General features: G+C 52.0%; 1 protein-coding gene across 9 annotated transcripts in view; it reads left to right on the plus strand.

Moving 5' to 3' along the window:
- The window catches only part of LOC121441719 (calmodulin-binding transcription activator 1-like), an 840,008-nt gene that overhangs the window by 760,937 nt on the left and 58,166 nt on the right, over positions 1-20,905 (plus strand). For all 9 annotated transcript variants that reach the window (XM_041642950.1, XM_041642948.1, XM_041642949.1 and 6 more), the window contains one exon: positions 5,061-5,195. In XM_041642950.1, coding sequence (XP_041498884.1) covers positions 5,061-5,195 — 135 coding nt within the window. The remainder of the gene's footprint in view (positions 1-5,060; positions 5,196-20,905) is intronic.

Raw genomic sequence — 20,905 nt, forward strand, 5'->3', positions numbered from 1 at the left:
GGAGTCACTGTGCATTTGTGTTGAATTTTTGGTTATTGAATGTTTAGAAACCTCTTACGGTTACCACGCTGCTTCTCACTGTGTCTGTCCACTTGGCAACACCCTATGGCATCATGACCCGCAGTTTAGGGAGCTCTGATCCACCTAGATTGGTATCTCTGACTAACTCATCCTTGACCTCTGACCATATCGACTCCCCCATTAGCCAATGGGCCCCACGAATGCAGGATGCTGTGTCTTTCTTCGTCACTGTTGTGTCCCCAAGGCTTGTAAAGTACCTCGGGGTGCTGGGGGTCTGTGAAGGGGTCTCCTGGAGCTTGAAAGCACTTTGGAAAACGTGAGCTTTCTGTTTACTTGGGTGAGACTGGGGGAAACTTTGTCTCAACCTCTCGCGTCAGCAGCTAGGTGGGCACCTGGTCCACCTAGCCTGGGCAAGGGACAGGAGAGGCAGAACAAGGAGGATGGGGTGGGAAGAGGCAGAGGGACATCCTCCATTGTCTGAAGCCAGAGAGCTTGTATAGGAAGAGTACTTCTAGCAGAGGGCCAGGATGGGGAAGAAAAGTAGGGACTCCCGGGCAGAAGCAGGCTGGCCAAGGTTGTGTGGGCCAACAGGGATCCCCTACAATCTGCTGTGGTCTCCTCACTGCTTGCCTGACTTACTCACCCTGTCCCCTACATGGCACTGTGAAGCTTACAAACCAACCATTCCCCCTCCCCTACTCCTGCCTCCTCTCCCTTGCCCTCCTCTTCCTGCCCCTTCTTCCTCCCCCTTCTCATCTTCCTCCTTGCCCCTTCTTCCTTCTTTTCCCTTCGTCTCCACGTTGCCTTCCTCTGCAACCCACCAGATCAGAATGCCCTGCTTCAGGGGAATTGGCATCAAATGTCCAGCCCAGCCTAGTACCTCCTTCACTCTTCATGCCTCAGGCGGCCAGAGCTGGTGCCTATAGCAGCCTCTCACTGCCGACCCAGCTCCCCTCAGTGCTAAGGCTGTCTCCAGAGGGCCTACCCAGCCCCAGGTCCTCCCAGCAGTACTGCTGAAATTGGACGGCAGCCATCCAGATGGCCACCCTGTGCTAAGACAGCCCATCCTAGCGCGGAAGAGAGGGCGGGATGCTATTAAACCGTCCACTGTGCACCTGCTGTGAAAGGAGACTCGCCTGGCCCATAAATAGACGCTGCTTCCTGTACCTGGCTAAATCCCTAGACCTTGCCGCAGGTTCCTGACCAAGGACAGGGCTTTGCCTGACCCTGTATGGTATCCCAGGTCAGGACGCAGAGGATTCTAGGGGCTGGAGTCAGTCCCACCCAGATAGGTCCTGGTGGACCATGTGTCATGTGTGTAACTTCACCTTGGAGATTTGTGTCTCTGAACATCTGTCTTTTGAGACCTCCTTCCAGATGGCTGGGAACATGGAACAGCCAAGGGTCGCGAAGCTCTTGCCTCTGGCTCTCCTCTCACAAAGACAGCAAGGGGAGGGAGCCAGGGCTCTTCTCGTCTCCTCAGGTAGTTCTCATGATCCCGCTGCACTCCGGGGTCCCAGTGCTAATCCACAGAGTCCACCCAGGCTACTGTCTTGCCTAGTCACTGGGACACTTCTAAAATAAGCCTGTCTCCTACCAGATGCCATAAAACTAGAGGCTGAGTGCCATGGTCTGACCGTGGCACTTCCTGTTGGCAGCCAACCTCACAGAGCATGTCCCATGAAGCTAGATCAGTTTTTATATCCAGTCTGAAACAGGTCCTGTTAGGTGATTGATTGATTGATTGATTGATTCACTCGTTCCTTGTTTCATCATCCAAGTCATTTGTAAGAGTCTCCTGATTGCCATGGATTGAGCAGATGCCTAGACTGAAGCCCCAGGAGCACCTGGCTCGAAGAGCTTCTAGTCCAAAGAGCCTGGGTCAAATCAACCAACCTCTCCCTTGAGAGGTGATACCAGCCACTAGGGATGGCATCCTGGGGTCTCTCAGAGGAAACTGAAGCTGATCTTAATGGATAACCCCAGACACTAGAACTAAACTGACCTTGCCAACAAGAGGGACTCAGAGGCAGGTGAACAGAAGCCAGGCCACCTTAGAGGCTGAGAATGGGAAGGGAGAGGAGGCACGGAGGACATAAATGCCAACCTCCTGGCAGCCGGGAGCACCTGCCTGGGCAAAACCAAACCTGACAGAGAACAGAACTCCTCTAAGTTCACCCTGTCACTGCAACACTAGACTCTTGGACTGGGACTGTCCTGAGCCCAGGGGCAGTCCGTCAAGTCAGGCTACCAAGCAAGGCCAGGTGCAGTAGAAGAGAGCCAGAGGTGGAAGAGTCTACCAAGATATCTGCTGGCTTGCAAGCCCCCCACCTGGTCTCCTAGAAGTCATCAGAAGGCAAAAGATGGAACTCAAAGTGAGCAGAACACGGGTTCAGACAGCCCACTCAGCGGAGGTACAGGTGATTAGAACAGGCTCTTGCCATGGACTGGAGTGCTGAACATGAAGAGCTGGACCAACAGGGTCTCTGCTGCTGGGGGCTGACACTCTGCTCCAGGGAGACAGAAAATAACAAAGGAACTAGGAGAGGCAGTGAGGACAAGTGAAGAGGGTATACACAGTAGCAGTTCCTTTGGAGGCGCATCCCCTGGAGGCTGGCAGAAGGATGGCACTGAGCCAGATTCGGGAAGGATGGAAGACTGTTACAACAGGCCGAGGATGAGGGGGGCATGGTGGCCCTGAGGCAGGGAGAGGATTGGCACCCTGGAGTCTGATTTAATTGTACTCACGTGGGAAGTCAATGGTTTTAGGCAGCAGAATGATTTGGTCTAAATTATGTATTTAAAAGATGATTCTGAACAGGGTGTGCTGGCACCCACCTTTAATTCCAGCATGGGGTGGGGTGGGGGGACCAGAGTCAGGTGGATCTCTTAGTTTAAGGCCAACCTGGTCTACAGAGTGAGTTCCTGGCTGGCCAAGGCTATATAGTGTTACCCTATATAAAAAAGGATTAAGGATTAGTTTTGAGGGAATGGGTTAGGAGGAACAATAGCCTAAATGAGAAAACAGGAGAACAGGGCTAAGGGTAGGATGACTTTTAGAGAAAAAGATTCCCCTGGTAACCTCCTCTAAGGATGCTACAAGAACCACCCCCCGCCACCCCCCACACCTCCACACCCCCACCCCATCCCCCCCCCCCCCCGCAGCAGGAACATTGTTGCCTTCAGCAGGGGGCCCTTGTGTCAGCCAGGCAAGGTATGGTTCTTCTGCGCAGAAGCCATGGAGACATGAATGAATGGGGCTGAGAATTGCTGATTGGCTATCTGAGAGGAAGAGAGGAAGTCAAGGAAGCTGGGCCTGATACCAGCAACACAGTGGTAGCCCTCCCCTCCAGCCCTCCTCCCTCCCCCCCCTCCGCCCCCACATCGCATCTCTGGGGATGGTGGGAATGCCCGAGACTCTGCTCCGTTCAGCAGCGCTAGGAGTTGTGTAGATGTCAGGACAGTGGCAAGAGCAATGGTAGAGGGTCCTTGGCTAGACACTGGACACCAGAGACGACAGCTTCCCCACCTTGAGAGCAGAGCTCCTTGGGATCACACGAAGAGTTCCCGTAGCCCTTCCTTCCCGTTGGTAAACCAGGCACGTCTGTAGGGGAGAATAGTAACCACAGTCTTGGAGTTTTGCCCAGGGATGTAGTCGAATGGCAGACGACTCTGGATATCACTGGGGATCCCTGTCCAGAGAAGCACCATGGGAGGTCCTAGATGACCCCCCCACCACCACCACTACCATGGGTCCCATCCAGCCAGGGAGCAGAGCAGGAAAACCTGCTGGTCACACTTGGATAATGATGATATCCCCGAGACCTGTTTTCTACATACACCTCAGCTGGAGAGAGGCCACCACCGATGAGTTGGGTTTCCCATCGGAAGTGGAATCTGCAGATGTCCTCTGAGGGAAGCCAGAGCTTTGCCCTGTCCTCAGGAGCAGCTGACTTGGATGGCTTCCTCATGCCCGTAGGCTTCTGAAAGCCAAGAGCCCAAACAGTAACACGATCCCATGTGTCCTCCCTGGAAATCCGGCCGACCAGCCGGGGGTGGCCCTGAGTATTGGTGTCCCAGCTCCAGAAAAGCGGTACTCAGAAAACATAACCTGACCCCTATTAGGGGAAGAAGCCCTAGCATAGCCACCGCTGCCTCCGGACATTTTGGGGGGACCACAGTACAGCCTCCAAGATATCACTGGAGACCACAGAACAGCTGCCTCCACCCCAGCAGAAATATTTCTCCTCCTCCAGCTGGCTTTTCTCCTGCCCTAACGAGAACATTTTCATCCATTTATTTAGCTCATTCAGAAGTCGTTGAGCCCTGTGTTTGCACTAGAATACAAGCTCCTGCTTTCCCAAAGTCATTGGAAAGCAGTGTAAGAGTTGAGCTCGCATCTCTGGCTCAGTAGCTACATGGCCCCCAGCATCTCAGGCCAACAGGGCCACGGTAAGAGCCTCAGATGAAGCTCTGGCTGTCAGTAGGAGGCTGAGGAGCTCCTAAAACACTAAGGGTGTTACCTGAAGTGAGTCAGGACATGGCTGCAGGAGGAGGCAAAATAAATACAAATCCTCAGATGTTCCTGACCCTGGGAAGAATGGATGGGACAAGCCACCTGTGCTGAGCTCAGGTCCCTGCCCATCCCAGGGGGCACAGTTAAAACCAAAGAGGCTTTCCAGTGTGTGGCATATACCTTTATTTCTAGAACTCAGGGGTTGAGGCAAGCAAATCTCTAGGAATTTGACAACAGCCTGAACTACGGAGTTCCAGGTGAACTAGGGCTATATACAGTGAGAACCTGTCTCAAACAAAACAAAACAAAACTAAAAAACAAAAAACTAACAAGCAGGGGGGGGGGTCCTCTGGGGATCCCAGCCAGAGACCTGCTGAATCTGGAGCCTAGAGTTTTCCCAGAAATGCCACCCTTGGGCCTTGTGAAATAGGTAGGCACGGGTAGGGTTAATAGTTGGTTGTTAACTGAAGGAGGGGTAATGAGGAGGGGCCCTCACCCTGACTTCTCTCTTTCTGACTTTCAGCCCACGACACGGGTCTTGTGACCCTACAAGTTGCCTTCAACAATCAGATCATCTCCAACTCGGTGGTGTTTGAGTACAAAGCCCGGGCTCTGCCCACACTCCCTTCCTCTCAGCACGACTGGCTGTCACTGGACGGTAAGAACAGCATCCTGGTTACCTTGTTGGGCATAGAGGGAGAAGGGCTGGTGTGTAGATGTGAAAAAGAAGGATCTGGAAGAGAAGGGCAGGAGGGGGTGTCAGAGTTGGCCAAAGGAGGACCTGCTGAGTCCTCCCCTTGGACTATGAGTATATCCCGTCGGTCTGCCTGTGTCTGGTCACTGCCATGCCCTATCTTAATTCAGCCCCTCTTGGGGACAGATGAAGTATGTGAAGCTGGCTTGTAGCTGTCACTCCTGTCAAGGTGTCTGAGTAGTTAAGCTCCTGGGAGTTACGTGGACCCCAGCAGCAAGTTCAAACAGCTACTATGGGCCTCTAGTGCTGCTTCTGTACTTCCTACAGAAAGAAGGGGGCATCCTGGAGGTATCCCAGTCCTCCACCCCCAGCAGGGTAGCAGCGGAGGTGCTGTGGGGGCACCTCAGGCCCAGGCTTTATTCAGATTCAGAGGTTTGGGTCGCCAGGCTGTGGACCTGAGATCACTAACTAGCCAGGCTGCCTCCCAAAAGCTCATCACTCCCATTATCCCAGCTTCTTGGCTCTTTCTATTTAAGCCTGTGCCCTGTGCAGCTTCTAAGGCAGGCCCAGGCTCATGACTGTGGCTGAAAGTATATTGCAAAGAAGGTAGTAGAAGTTGCTAGCCATGGAGGGGCAGGAGCTTCTAGGGTCAGTGGGGTTGGCCTTGCGTTGATGAATAGGTTTCTTTTATCTAGGGGGCAACAAAATCTCTGCAGGGAAAAAAAAATGGCAAAGACAGACTAAAGGGTTCCAGGGTTAGAGGCTTTCTGTCTTCCCCTTGAACATGATGCAAGATGCCCTAGAGCTGGGGCGGGGTTTTGCAAAGGGTACACATCCAAGACCCTAGTATCTGGAGAGGTCATGGAGGTGACAGACTATGGGGTACCTTTGTTGGAAGCTGCAACAGTGCCTGGATGTTGAAGGGCTATGTACCACTCACACACAGTAACCATGTAGCCTTCTGACTTCAGCCTTTCTCCCATCGGATGCTGCTTCATACCCTGTACACACAGGACTTTCTAGAGCTCAGTGTTTTCAGTCTAACCTTATCCCTGCCCCTGCCCCCATAGCCACAGGATGTCTGGCAGCCTCCCTGGCCCATGAACTCTCCGGAGCTACTCCCAGAGGTGGTTTGGGGTCACCAGGCATCTGTACCCTGGCAGCACTGCCTGGGAGCACCGTGCTGGTGTTGGCAGCATCCCTGGCTGAGGCTGAAGCCAGTATGAGCCGATGACCTGCAGTATGTAACAGAGAAGGGCAGGGTGACCAGGGGCTCCTGTTCAGGAAATCCGGTTTCAGTTTTGCAGAACAAATGGGGAATGGAGCAGGAAGCTCTTACAGAGCCCTGGCTCTCCTGGAGTGACCCAGTCAGCTTTATGAGGGTGGAACCCAAAGATGCTAGGACCAGTATAGAGCCCTGTGTTGAAAGCAGAGTCTCAGGCTAAGCAATAGCTTCAAGCACACAAAACATCGGCTGGTCCCTGGAAGCCCAGAAAGCCAGGTAACCTACTGGTGCTTATGACTAATGGAAGGCAGGGGAGGATGCTGCGTGGGCGGGGGGGCGGGTAGCCTGATTACCTACCTTATAACAAACACACCCCTGGGTCCTAGGCCACATCAAAACCTGCGGCTAAGCTGGGTACCTGCTTCCCAGCTGCCTTCTGTTCCGAGACTGAGTTCTCTTTTCTTCAGGCCTCCAGGCTGAAATACCCTTACCCCTTGGCAGGAGGCAGGAAAAATAGCATCAAGACCAGGGCATCTGAGCAAAGTTGACTTTGTGTGACCATGCAGGACCCAGTTAGAACCCTAGCTCCACACGTATAGAAGCCACTCTGAGGGACCAGACTGGTTGGGAAAGGTCGGGCTGCTACCCACGAAGGCCCAGAAGCACTACAGAAGGACCTGGTGGCTTTTCTATCCCACTGTTCTTGGCCAGCAGTTCTTTCAAGTAATGGGAGGGGAGTGGAGGTGGGGTCAGCCGGACTATGTGACCCCGCCTGACTGGGAATCGGGGACCTTCCCTGCTTCTTCTAGAACTCCTAAATGAATGTGTGTAGCTTGCCCACCATTTCACCGGTCTGATGGTCCGTGGGGGGAGGGTATCAGCGCCAAGACCGCCAGCAGCACAATCTGCCCCAGTGCTGGAGACAGCTGAGACAGCCAGCAGGAGGGCGGGGGTCTCCTGGCCTCCCGCCAACCGGTTGGCTTGGCAGTGAGCTTTGTGTGGAGGCAGATGTTGCAGCGGCCAGGCTTTGGTAAGCTTCTCCCTTCCCTCCCTCTCTCGCGTCTCTGCAGCTCAGTCCCTGCCTCGCCACGGTCACTGGGCGCCTTCTCCATCACAGCTCACCACAAGACAGCGGGGACGTGTGTGCAAAGGCGGGGGCGGGGGCGAGTAGACTGCAGCACTCGGAGATTTGGGGCAAAGCGGGCGGGAAGCGCGCGCGGTGCACACACTCCCTCCCACCCCCTCCAAGCGCGCGAGCACGCGCGCATAGCCGCAATGCGGGGTCTTTTCTCACAGCGGCTAGTGACGCGGGTCCCGTGGGGTTACAGTGCACGCTGACTGCTGGATAACGGCGGGTGTTCATAGGAAGAGTGCGAAGCCCTTCCTAGCAAAGAAAGGGGATGACGGGGATGCGCAAAATCGCCGGGATTGCGAGCTGTTAGCCTTACTGTTCCTACTGACTGGCATCGCCCTTCTTCGACTCTGGGGGGCGTTCTTTGCCCCTCCCCTGCCTCAGAGCCGAGGACTATTTGGGAACGAGAATTTCTGCCTTTACTGATTTTGAACAATGAACTTGTTTACCAGACTCAAGGCCAGGTGGGGGCGCCTGGTCCGCAGCACAGAGCACAGAGCACTAGCGCGCAGATGCGCGATGCGCGATGCGCGTGCACGCAGCAGCTGCGGCTCCGCCTTTGTCCTCGCAGCAATCTTTGTCCCCGCTGCAGTCTTTGTCCCCAGTGCTCGGTCTTTGTCTGCTCTGCAGATTTTGTGTGCGCAGCCCCGCCCTACAGAAAGCGATTTTCTTCTAGGTGGTGTTCGGTGGCACAGTCATTTATGTCCCCAAACCACCACTAAGACAAGACCAGCAGGCACGGTTGCAGAAGGGGGGAGGCGCAGACACCGCAGCTGAGTGTCTTCTGGACTTACCACGCCCTCTCAAGACCTAGGGAGTTTCTCCAGACCAGTTTCCCCCCTGGGCTCTGGGTACAAAGCCATGTCTGCTGAGACCCCATTGCACAGGGCAGCCTGTGGTAGCGTGCAATACCTGGTTGTTTCATGACTGCATTCACAGACCCCAGTAAGTGCAGAGAGGACTAAGGAAAACCGAGTGTTGCTCCGCCTTAGTGCTCCAAAGCTTCAGGAAAGGCCCCTTGGAGCTAAGCAGGCTGGCACCAGCCAGGCTTGGAGGAATGAAAGGGTATCGGGAAGCCTCCATCTTTGCCTGTCCACGCTCTGAATACTGCCACTCTTGCCCTTCTCCCCGAGGTCCAGATGCAGAATAAGTGTCCCAGGTCATTTGCACCCTAGGACCCCACGATGGTAAGAGCAACAGGGCCTGCAAGAGGGCCCTGCTCCAGGCTGGAGGTAGGCAAACCTTGAGGTTTGTCTCTCAGGAAACTGTCTGGTAGGGCTTCTGGGAAGCATCTCCTCTGCCTGCCTGCCAGGGCTGTGCCAAGATCTAAGGCTATCTCATCTGTATTTGTGTTCACAAAGAGAGGAAGCCCAGGCTACTCACCACTCCAACACTGGGGCTAAGGACACAGTAGACAGACACTCTTCTGGTCACAGACATTAGGGTACCTCTAGGTGGCCTCTGTCCCTGGAAGAAACAATGAGTGGAACTTGTGAGTGTCTTGTGTGTGTGCCCCGCCCCCATCCGCCACTTGATTATCCTGAAGGGTGGGCTGAGGAGATTCACAGGCTCCCTGCCCCCACTCCTAACCCTGCTGCCTCCTTAAACCTTCCTAAGCTGCTTCTCTGACAGCAGAGAACTAGAATGAGACATGGATGCCGCTCTCCTGGGCTGGTCACCTGGACAAGCCTGATGACTTCACCCTGGGGGGGGGGAGGGGCCTTGTTATCTCAGGCAAGGAGGAAGCAGGAGCTGGGAGCTCAGGCTTCAATATCCAGGTCCCTGCTTCCCATGCTAACCTCAGGCAGGCCAGAGATCTCGGTCAGCTCACAGCGCAGAGGAGATTATTTTCTGACACATAGATACACATACCCCTCTCCCAGAACCCTGGCTTTGGCCTCTGGAAGACCCAGACCCTTTCTAGAGACAGAAGAAAAAGGCAAGGCCTGGCCTCCTAGTTCAGTCTGATCTGACCTGCCCGCTGTGCAAGCAGATGGGAGAGGGGCAGCTGCCTCTGAGCTGTGATATTGCTGTGAACAGGTCTGGCCCTGGCATGTGGTCCCCTGCTGGCTGGCTTCTAACTCTAGCCTGTGCCCACCAGGGCTGGGGGATCACACAGATACACTGCATTCGATCACACGGACACAGATACACTGCATTCAGTTACACAGACACAGATACACTACATTCAGTCACACAGACACAGATACACTGCATTCGATCACACAGACACAGATACACTGCATTCGATCACACAGACACAGATACACTACATTCAGTTACACAGATACACTGCATTCAGTTACACAGACACAGATACACTGCATTTAATCACACGGACACAGATACACTGCATTCGATCACACAGACACAGATACACTGCGTTCAGTTACACGGACATAGATACACTGCATTCGATCACAGGTACACAGATACACTGCATTCAATCACAGGGACATAGATACACTGCATTCAATCACACAGACACAGATACACTGCATTCGATCACATGGACACAGATACACTGCATTCAATCACACAAACACAGATACACTGTATTTGATCACACAGACACAGATACACTGCATTCAGTTACATGGACACAGATATACTGTATTCAATCACAGGGACACAGATACACTGCATTCAATCACACAGACACAGATACACTGTATTTGATCACACGGACACAGATACACTGCATTCAATCACACAGACATAGATACATTGCATTCAGTTACACAGACACAGATACACTGCATTCAACCCTGAGACTACAGAACTCTAGGGATCTAGAGGTCCTGTGTGCTGTGGCATGTGCTCCCGAGGAGCCTCTGGGACACTTTGTCACAAGACGGTACCCAGGCCCTCCTAGACCAGTCTGTAGTTCCCCACTGTACAGCCCACCTTGCCATCATTCATCCCCATGTGGCCTTCAGGGTTATGTGGAAGAGAACAGACATGGGTAGGTAGAGACCCAGGACAGTCCAAAGGTATCATTTCCCCACATGGTAGAAGAAGAGACAAAAGTTAATTTTGTAAACCATAGCATAGAATACAATATTCACAAGAATTTGGTTTTTTAAAAATCTTGTAGCCTTGACTAGCTTGAAACCATGTAGACGAGGCTGACCTAAATCTTTAGAGACCCACCTGCCTCTGCCTCCCAGCCCTAGGATTAAAGACATACAACATCATGCCTAGTCTCCAATATTTTTAAAGAAAAGACAGCAGTGGTTAATTGTCTTGACTTAGATAACAGCTCTGAATGCTAGTCTGGTTAAAGCCTGGAAGGCCAGGAACATCTTGTTTCTCCTCTAGGGTCACTGCAGTTTTACTGACATCAGAACTAGCCAGCAACACTGGGAGCTTTCCAAGACTATCTGGAGTGGGCTTTGCTTGTTAGATATTCGGGTCTCTGAATGCTTTGTGTAGAGAGGTGACCTTGGGGACACAGGTGGCAGCAGAATTGGTTTGAGTCAGTCTTACACGAGGGGCTTGGAGCTGAGTGGCAAGAGACGTCTTCCTCTGAGCCCAGCCAGTGTCTTGTTCCATCTCTCCTCACTGCCAGTCCTTTCTGTTCTTTGTGGGCTCCACATCACAGACTGTGGGGTGAAGCATGATCCTGATTGATCTTATCAATAAAAATCCTGGAGTTAAATATTATGGTGAAAGCGGAAAGATCAGAGAAGCAGAGCAGTCAGCCACCAGAGACTTTCACCTTTACTAAATCTCAGACTGAATGGGGGCTCCTGCCTCTAAGAATCCTCAGACGGAATGGGGGAGATCCTCTCTCCACCTGCTTTATATTTCTGTCCCCACCTCCCTAGTGATGGGTTTTAGACTGGTAGCCCAGGGTGGCCTTGAACTCCTGATCTTCCTGCTTCTTCCTCCCAAGGGCTGGGATTAAAGGTGTGTGACACCTCTGCCTGGCCTCTATGGCTAACTAGTGTAGCTAGCTCCACCCACTGATCTCCAGGCAAGCTTTATTTGTCAGAACACAAACAAAATATCATACAATAGTGGGGAACTAGTTTCCTCTGACCAAAAGCAATTTGGATGGGTGGGGGGGTACATTTATTTGGTTTATACCAATATCCATCATCCTGGGTAGTCTGAGCAGGAACTCAAGTAGGAGCTAAAAACAGAAACCCTGGAGGAAGACTTGTTGCTGGTTTATGTTTAGTTAGCTTTCTTTCCTGCCCAGGACCTCTTGCCCAAGAGATGGTGGTGATGCCCACAGTGGGCTGGGCACTCCTACATCAATCATCAGTCAAGACAGTCCTATACAGACAAGCCCACAGGCCAGTCTGATCTGAGTAATCCCTTAATTGAATGTCCCCTTTCAGGTGACTCTAGCTGTATCAAATCGGAGTTAAAGTTAACTCAAACTGGGATGCAGGTCCTCCTGCTTGGGCCCTGTGCTCTGTTGCATGCTTTCTTCCTTCTGAGGGTGAGAATCAAGTCAGCATCCAGATGGGAGAGCATCTGAGCTATTGAAGATCCTAGTCAGACCATCTGTTGCCCCTGTACCTGGGACCAAGGGAAAGTAGCATCCTGCTGTTTACATCTGGGACCACACTAAGTGGATTTGTACAGAGCTCCTTTCTGTAATAGAACACATTTCCTTGAAGCTACTACATCTTGCCTTCATGCAATAGTAACAAACTGTATCCTGCCCAAAAGGGTCATTTAGGAAAAAGGCCATCCCTGCAGAGGCCAAAGAAACAACCATTGCTACCTCAGCCCAGCTACTTGAGGGAGAAAGCAAAGAATGTTATCTTGGAGGAAGCGGGAGAACAACCTGGTAGGTGCTGGCTACATTGTAGACCTGGCTCCCAGTCACTGGGAGATGAGCTGGCTGCCTCCCAAGCCTGTGGGAGAGAGGCACTGACCCTCCAAGGGGACCATCAGTAACTCCTCTTTGAATATTGAATTCTTCTCCTATGGCTACTATATAGTTACCAGAAATGGGCATCTGAGGTCCAGGGCAGCAGGGCCAGGCTCCCCTCAGAGAATGTAAGGAGGAGTTCTCTGTCATCTCCCCCAGTGGCAGATGACTGCTAACATCCTTTGTCACCCGATATAATGTGGCAATATAACCCAATCCCTGACTCCACTGTCACCCGGTCACCTTCCTTCATGCGTCTCCGTTCTCTTGTAAGGAGCCATCTGGTCACTGTGAACTCATCTTGACTAATCATCTCTGTAAGTTGGCCCTATTCCCAAATCAGATAGATTTGGGAAAACATGCTGAGCTTCAGATAGACCGCCTGGTGCACCATCTCCTAAGGACTTGTGTCCAGGGGCATCTGGAAGAACACTGTGGTGGCTTGGGTGAGATATCCTTGCTAGTCTCTGGCTTGGTAGAGTATTCAGTTGGTAGAGCTGTCTGGGGGGTCCTAGGAGGCAACAAGGAAGCCTTGTTGGAAAAAGTTTTACCAGGGGTAGACTTGGAGGTTTTAAAAGCCTGTGCCATTCCCAGTGTGTTCTCTGCTTCTTCCCCTTTGAGATGTGAGCTCTCAGTGGTTCTGCCACCATGTCTGCTTGCTGCCACACTTCCCTGCCGTGATGGTGATGGGCTCTTATTACTCGGGACCACGAACCCAAATAAACCCTCCCTCGGTTATGGTGCTTGAGCACAGCAACAAAAAAAAGCAATGAATAGAAACACCCAGTGTGGTCCTTGCTCTCTTCAGCTGTGCTGAAGGCGAACTGACCTGCAGAGAACACAGAAGCCTCAGGAGGGTTTGTTCTCCCTGAGGCGGACTGGATGTGGTGAGGTATGCAGGAGGGTGCAGGCCCACACCTAGAAGCCAGCCCTTCCAGCAGTCGGTAAAGGAAACATGGCTCCACACAATGGAGAGCATTTATTTCGCGGACCCTGGTGTAGTCTGGAAGAAGGGAAGCTACTGCTGGCACAAGATGCTTTCCCACTTGTGGCAAACAGAGAAGGCACTGGCATCCAGTTTCTGACCCCTCCTCCGTCCACATAGCATGCACATGTGGACCAGAGTAACCCTTGCCAAAGAAACAGGTCCTTGTTGACCTCATGCCCCTTAGGTCCTATGACCCCTGCTAATCGGTCCTTCCTCTTTTGAAACCCTTTTGTCCTAATTTCTGGACCTTCACACTCTCTTTCAGTTCCTTTCAACTTCCCTGCATGTCACTAGCTCCTCTTTCTGGAAAAGTCTACAAGTGCCTATGTAGTTGGCTTCCTTCTTTCTTTACCCCCTTTCCCTGAGGACTCAACCTCGGCTCCGGCTCACTGTGTCATCTACCAGTGGCTTCTTCTCATTGCTGTGACCAAAGAAGGATTTTGGTGGTGGTGCTGGTACTGGTGGTATTGGTGGTGGTATTGATGGCAGTGGTGCTGTGCTGGTGCTGGTAGTACTGGTGGTGCTGGTGGTATTCGTGGTGGTGGTGGTATTGGTGGTGCTGGTGGTATTGGTGGTGGTGGTGGTGGTGGTATTGGTGGTGGTGGTGGTATTGGTGGTACTGGTGGTGCTGGTGGTATTGGTGGTGGTGGTGGTATTGGTGGTGCTGGTGGTATTGGTGGTGGTGGTGGTATTGGTGGTGCTGGTGGTATTGGTGGTGGTGGTGATGGCGATGGTGGTGGAGACTTCAGAAGATTTAATACCATCATTGTGGGAAAGGCATGCATGGTGGTGAGAGATTAACATGGTGTCTAATAAAGAAGCAAAGTGCCAAGGCCAGGACTGGGGTCAGACATAGCATTCAAGGAACCCACTTCTAGCCAGGCATATGTCTCTAAGGGTTCAGAACCCCGCTCCAGACAGCACCACCGACTAGACACCCAGTATTCAAACACAAGACCACAGTGCATTATGGCCACAGCTCAGTGTGTCTTCCTGGGTCTAGAACCGCTCAAAGGACACAGCAGTGTGTGCCCAAAGGGACTCAGAACCGTTTTCATGTCACTTCCCACTTCCCGCCCTTCTTCCTAGCTTTTCTGATAAACCTGGGAGGATCATTCCATTCCCTCCCCCATAGATCAACCCAGCCTTGTACCTTTCTCTCCTTCATTTCTTTCATGTTTCCTGCTTCTCCCCATCCCCAACACTGCTGTCATGTAGCCCGAAATAGCTGTGCTCGTCCTAGCCCGTCTCCTGGCCTCCTTCCCCTAGGGCCATTCATTCTTCCATCATCCAGTAAATGTGTGCTAAGCCTCTGCCTGGTGCCAGGCACTGGTCTAGGCCCTGGGGAGTCTTAATTATCCCTGGGGTTTATAGTCCGGTGGGGAGAAAGACAAAAAAACAAGCTGCAAATGAAAACACCAGCTGGCGTGAGTGCCGAGCAGAAGCATTGAGCTGGCTGACCAGGGAGAAGGTTCCAGGCAGGTGTTTAAGGTTGGGGGGGTGGATGAGGTAAGAGAGGCCCCTATGGGAGGTGAGATGTGGGGGGGGGGATAGAATTCTGTTCACAGGAAGAACATACTAGGCAGAAAGATTCTCCAGAACACAGTCCCTAGGAGGATGGGAACTAGCTAGGCGTTCTGGCATACCTGGGGAAGAATAAAGGAAAGGAAGGGGAGAGGAGAGGAGCGGAAGGGATGGGAAGGGAGAGGAGGGGGAATGCAGGGAGAATCAGCCCTAGAGGCCAGCAGTGCCAAGCCACATGAGGTCCATCATCCAATGTAGGGAGTGAAAACTTCATCCAAGGTTGGTAAGGAGCTGCCCCAGAGCTCAGGTGTGTTGAGTAGATGAGGTGGCATGCCCAGGTGTTTAAGTGGGTGACATGACATGTTCAGGTGTGTTTCCAGGCCATCCCAGCCACTGTCCAGAAAATGCGCTGTGTCTCCATCTGCAGGCTCCTTTCGCAGGGGCTCGAGCTTCAGTTTAGGCAATGGATGACAGCAGCTCTGACAGAGCTTGTGACAGTCTCAGAGACACTGGCTTCCAGTGACGTTTGGAGGTAAAATCAGCGGTCCTGTTGGTGATTTGGATTGAAAGGATTTGGAGGAAAAGGACTAAATAGGTAGATGCCTAGATTTGGGCCTTTAACACCTAGGAGGGCAGTGGCTTGTTTCTTGGGATAAAGAAGATTGAAAAGCACATTTGGGAGCTGGAGGAAATGTAGAATTGGGTTTTGGTTTAACTGGTTAGGCAGGGACACCAAGGTCATAGTTGGCTTTGAAGGTCTGGAGACGATGGAGAATGAAATACAGGATAGAAGTGAGAGTTTGGAATCATGAGTTTGTGGTTGGTATGGTGACTATGTGTGACTTCCCCATTAAAGGTATAGAAATAGAAGCTTTTGCGGTGGTAACCGCGGGCTGGACCTCGTGGTGGTGGTGGAGGAGCACACCTTTAATCCCAACACTATGGAGGCAGAGGCTGGTGGATCTGAGCTCCAGGCCAGCCTGGTCTACAGACCAAGTTCCAGCACAGCCAGGGCTACAGAGAAACCCTATGAAAACAAAACAAAACAAACTACAATAAGCAAAACAAAGCACAGGCCAGTCTAACACTTACCCATAAGCAGAAGAGGAGCCGGCAAAGACACTGTGTAGCCATCAAGATGGAAGGAAGAAGACTTAGAGGGTGGGAGGAGAAGGCCTTGGTCATCCACACCCAGTGCCTCGTGGAAGAGGGGAAGATCATCCAGCCATCGAGACCCATGTCTTGGAAGAAGCTAGAAGAGTCAGGGGAAGTCCAAGCAGCTTGGGGCAGGACAACAGAGGGCGTGAGCCACTCAGACTTACCCAGTGGGAAGGCCCAGTGCCTCCCACTGTCCTCAATCTCTCCAGCGGTCTGTGGGCACAAGGAGGGCAGCCTCGTAGTCCTGTGTCTGCCCAGAGTCTCAGAGGGACCCCTCCTCATTCTTCCCATAGGGAATCCAGAGTTGAACTCAAATAAGGAACAACTCATGATTCATCCCCACCCAAATAGCATGCTGATGTCAGAGCAGGAGAGACAGCTCTAGTCTCCTGGCCACTGGGTGCTGCCGGAATGTAGGGTCCTGCAGGAAGGAAGACTGCCAAGCAAGTCTGCAGCGTGGCCAGTTCGCTCTACCACTGGCTGGCTTCTGGGGGCTTTCCTAAGTTAGACTCTGGGACAGCATGGGGATGCTGGTGTGTAGATCTACCAGCAGAGGGACCTGGCCCTGTGACAAGGAATCTGGAGAACAGCAGCAGCAAGGAAGCCAGGAGGCAGGAAGCAGGTTGGCACCTCTAGAGACTTTGAGAGTGAAGAGGAAGGGGACCTCTCCCAGACAGTGCATCTCCAGGCAGGACAGAGGAGACCGTGCTCAGCCTCTGACTGGAATCAAGGCCAACACCTCTCCTTTTCAATGCTCCACCACACACACGCACACATGTCTGGTCCTGTCTGCATAGTCTAGTGACCTTGTCTCTCTCCTCTGTGACACCAGGACATTCCAAACAGTCTTTGACAGACTTCAAGCCAGCTTCCTACACTGCAGTCATGGCCCACTGCGAAGTAACCAATAACATGAGCTGTTTTGAAAAATGTTTTAGCTGTTTTCCAGCACAGAGTGCTGGCCCACTTGAAGGAAGCATGGGCCCCAGAAGAGTAGTGACCCCAACCCAAACCATGGCTGACCAAAACGGAAGCCTCCTAACAGTTCCCTCTGCACGATGCCCTCCCTTCCACTTGCTTCCACCTTTCCTTCCCATGACCAAACATTCCTACGCCCCTGGAGACATGCAGGCAGAGAGAAGGAAGCTAACTAGAAGCCTGGAGCTTCTAGCAACATAGGTTATAGTCCTTTACCAAGGTCAAGGGTCACCAGAGGTGACCCAGCTGCATAAGCTGATGCTCTCTGCCAGCATTCACACCAGCGAGAGAGATGGAACCTGACTCCATCTCTCCATCAGGTGCCATGTGCCAAGGGACCAGCTCTGTCATCAGCAGATGGGGAAATCCCCAGTGGAGGCCTCTGAGGGACTTTTCTCCTGCTGAAACCTGAGATGTGCGCAGAGGACTCTGCCCCGCCCTCTCCCCCAACTTGGTGGTACTTTGGGGAGTCAGTCTTCAGCCAGTTCACTGGCACCAAGCTGTAGTGTCTGGTCTGGAGACACATGGAAGAGCTGTCAGTCTTCTGAGTCACTGTCCTGGTTGCTGCCTGCCCAGCCAGGGGTAACGGCCACATTCAAATGCTCACCATGCCCCAGGCTGCATCCACAGAGTGTTCCTGTGGATTCACTTGTCCTGACTTTCCAGCAACCTCCCAGGTCCTTGTCCATAGGAGGGTACTCAGACAGCAGAGTGAGCAGATGGTACGGGGAGCAATGACACCGTGGCCCACCTCCTGACCTCCGCACCATGAGCATCTTCCCCATCTCTCCCAATCCCTGTGGTGCTGCCCAACTGTTGGCTGTGTCCTAAGTTCCCTTTCACTGCTCCGTGAAGAAGGCCTTCTTCTTCTGCCTTCCCACAATGCTCTGTAAATCCCTTCAGTAGCAGTTTCCCCATGAAGTCATCCACTGGAGTAGGGTGTATCCCTATAGGTGCCTGGTGCTGTTCCAATGCTGGGAATCAGAACAGGTGAAGATGGCTTGATGAGGTTCCTGTACTTCCTGTTAAGTGGAGGGAAATCCAGACTTAACCAAAAACTCAGGATGCTTAGGACAGGGGCAGGATTCCTCAGTGAGGTCCAGGGGGGATTTGTTGAAGAAATGACCTTTGAAGAGATCAAGTGGAAGAGAAGACACTGACTCCATGAAGACAGAAGACAAAAACATTCCAGACCAAGGCAACAGCATACATAGGAGCTCTGTGATGGAAGGGAGGTATTAGTGAAAGCCACGAGATGGGAGAGAGGTGGTGGGTCAGGCTGGAGCTGACTGGGACACTCAGCTTGAAGAAGCATTGAACAGATTGGAGAAGCCCTGAAGCCCACAAGGTAGACCAGTTGCTTGTTCTGATGCAAGATGGTGGTTCTGAGAAAGCACCGAGTCAGGAAACAGTGAGGGAGGTGACATCAGTAGGACCTGTGAGTGGATTGCCTGTGGGCTCTATGTCGTTCACTTTGGAGGACTGGTCATGAGTTTGGTGGTGCTTTATTGCGGGGTCTTTGAAATATTTGTGAGAAAAGTCAATGGACTAAGTGGACGTAGGCATCAGAACCCAGGGAAGCTGACAAGCAGAGACAGGTCAAGTGTCTGCATGGAGGTACTACTAGATGGAAGGAGTCGGTGGATGTGGATAAAATTGATGCTCAGCATATGGCTGAGACCCAAGCACAGGGATTTTTATCCTAATTAGCATTGTAGCAACATCTGCCATAGAGAATCTTGATCATTGGTTTTTCGAGGGATGGATGTGGGTGAACTGATGGATGAATGGGTGAGCAGATGATTATGATGGACGGATGGGTTGATGAGACAGATGGATGGGTGGGGAGGTGGGTGGGTGGACGGATGGGTTGATGAGACAGATGGATGGGTGGGGAGGTAGGCGGGTGGATGGATAGATGAGTGGGTAGATAGATTAGTGATGAGACTAATGGGTGGACAGAGGAATGCACCAATGGATAGATAGAAGGATGACCTAGTGCTGTCTTCACTGCCTTCATCCTCACTGCTTACTTTGGCTTCCAGCTATAGCAGTCCCATGTCAGAACCAGGCTGAAGAAGGGAGTCCATTAGTAACCTTTCCAGTCTCTGTCTCGACAAGTGGCCCAAGACAAGAATGTAGCCATTTGATGGCACTTGGTTGAATATGCCATCAGAGCTTTCGAAAGGACAGAGCATTCTCCCCTCAGCTCCCTGGAGGTGGGAAAGTAACAAACAAGCAGTTCCCTTTCTTCAGATTCAGAGCCAGCCTCCCTCTGGCCATCAGAGTGGAAGGAAGCTTCCTAGGCAAGTCCTTGTCAAGTCACCGCATGGCACATTGCCATCCAGGAGGCCTTCATTACCCTCTGTGACACTAACTACAAGCTCAGAGGATCCTGAGAGCTCTTGGCAAATTACTAAAAGGACTTGAGCACTCATCGAAGGCTGTTAGCCTCATGTGGTAGTCCATCACCACGGAAGGATATGGATTACAATCAGCCATAGCCACAGCGCCTAAGCCTAGCTGAGTACTAAACACAGAGCTTCCATTTTCTTCTGAACATGCCGTCATGAGCAACGTTGCTTTCCTGGCACTGACGTGTGGCAGTCACAGAGTTGCCAGGGAGATATGACCACCAGAGCCTCAGCCTTCAGAGTTTGTGCCGAGGCTCTACCATACAAGCTCCATGACCAGCTGACACTGTGATGTCACTAAGTCACACTGTTTGGCATGGTATTGCTGAACTGGCCTGTGATCAAAGATGCCTCATACAAACACACTGCATAGAATTGCTAGGGCTTAGAGACCATTTCCTAGTAGGTGAAGATAAAGGCTACAGACATACCTTCAACTGCACAAAGTGGATCCCCCCCCCCTCGTCCCACCCATGTGTCCTCGCCTGCCTCCCCTACTCCTCACCCCACAGATTAGATTCTTTGGGTCTGTCTTCATGGAGGGGAGGAAGGATGTCACATACCCCTTGTACTGTCACTTATTTTTAAAGCATTGGCCCTAGAAAGATCTTGTCTAGCATAGGCAGCTCTTTGGGGACACATTTTATCCAGAAAACATAATTTGAATGAATATTTTGTCTTCTATGGAGAATAGCATGCACAGCTCAGTTTTCCCTGGGCTGCAATGTGAAATCAAATGGATTATAGATCAGTCCACCTAGATGTGAAATTAAATGAGAAACTTCAGGTGTATTGTTAGCCAGGGTTATTACTTTAATATATTGCTTCAATCACGTCTTTAAATTACTCATCTGTACAGCGGCCCTGAAAGGAACCCGTGTCTCACTTCCATCCCACAGACAGCCCCCCTGGCTAGAGCAATGTAAAGTGTTCTCCCAAAGGGCCCTCTGCTGCAGTGGGCTTATGAACAGCTGTTCCCCTGCTCCCTCCCTTCTTCCTCCTCTCCCCAAGCTGGGACCCATGAGCCTGGGAAGAGCTAGAATTAGTGACCTCACCTGTGTGGCTGACCTCAGGCAGTATCTCTGACTCCCCCAAACACTGATGGGAAGGGATATGGCTTTGCAAACGGTGACCAGCTGGTGCAGATGGAAAAGAGCCTCCCCGCTCGGTAATTCGCCTTTCAAGGAAAGCAAACAGAGGTGCGACAGTCAGCCATCTTTTACCATGGATACTGTTTAATACAATGCTTAAGGCGTCTGGTGGTGTTTATTATAACATCGGAAGGCTGGGCCTTGGCTATCCAGCAACAGTTAAAGCCAAGGAACCAGGGTGCAAATGGGGCCTGCATGGGGGGCTAAGGAGCC

Source organism: Microtus oregoni, unplaced genomic scaffold (assembly GCF_018167655.1).
Source record: "Microtus oregoni isolate MIOR12 unplaced genomic scaffold, Mior012 000081F_ref0000091, whole genome shotgun sequence".
NCBI classification, from domain to species: domain Eukaryota; kingdom Metazoa; phylum Chordata; class Mammalia; order Rodentia; family Cricetidae; genus Microtus; species Microtus oregoni.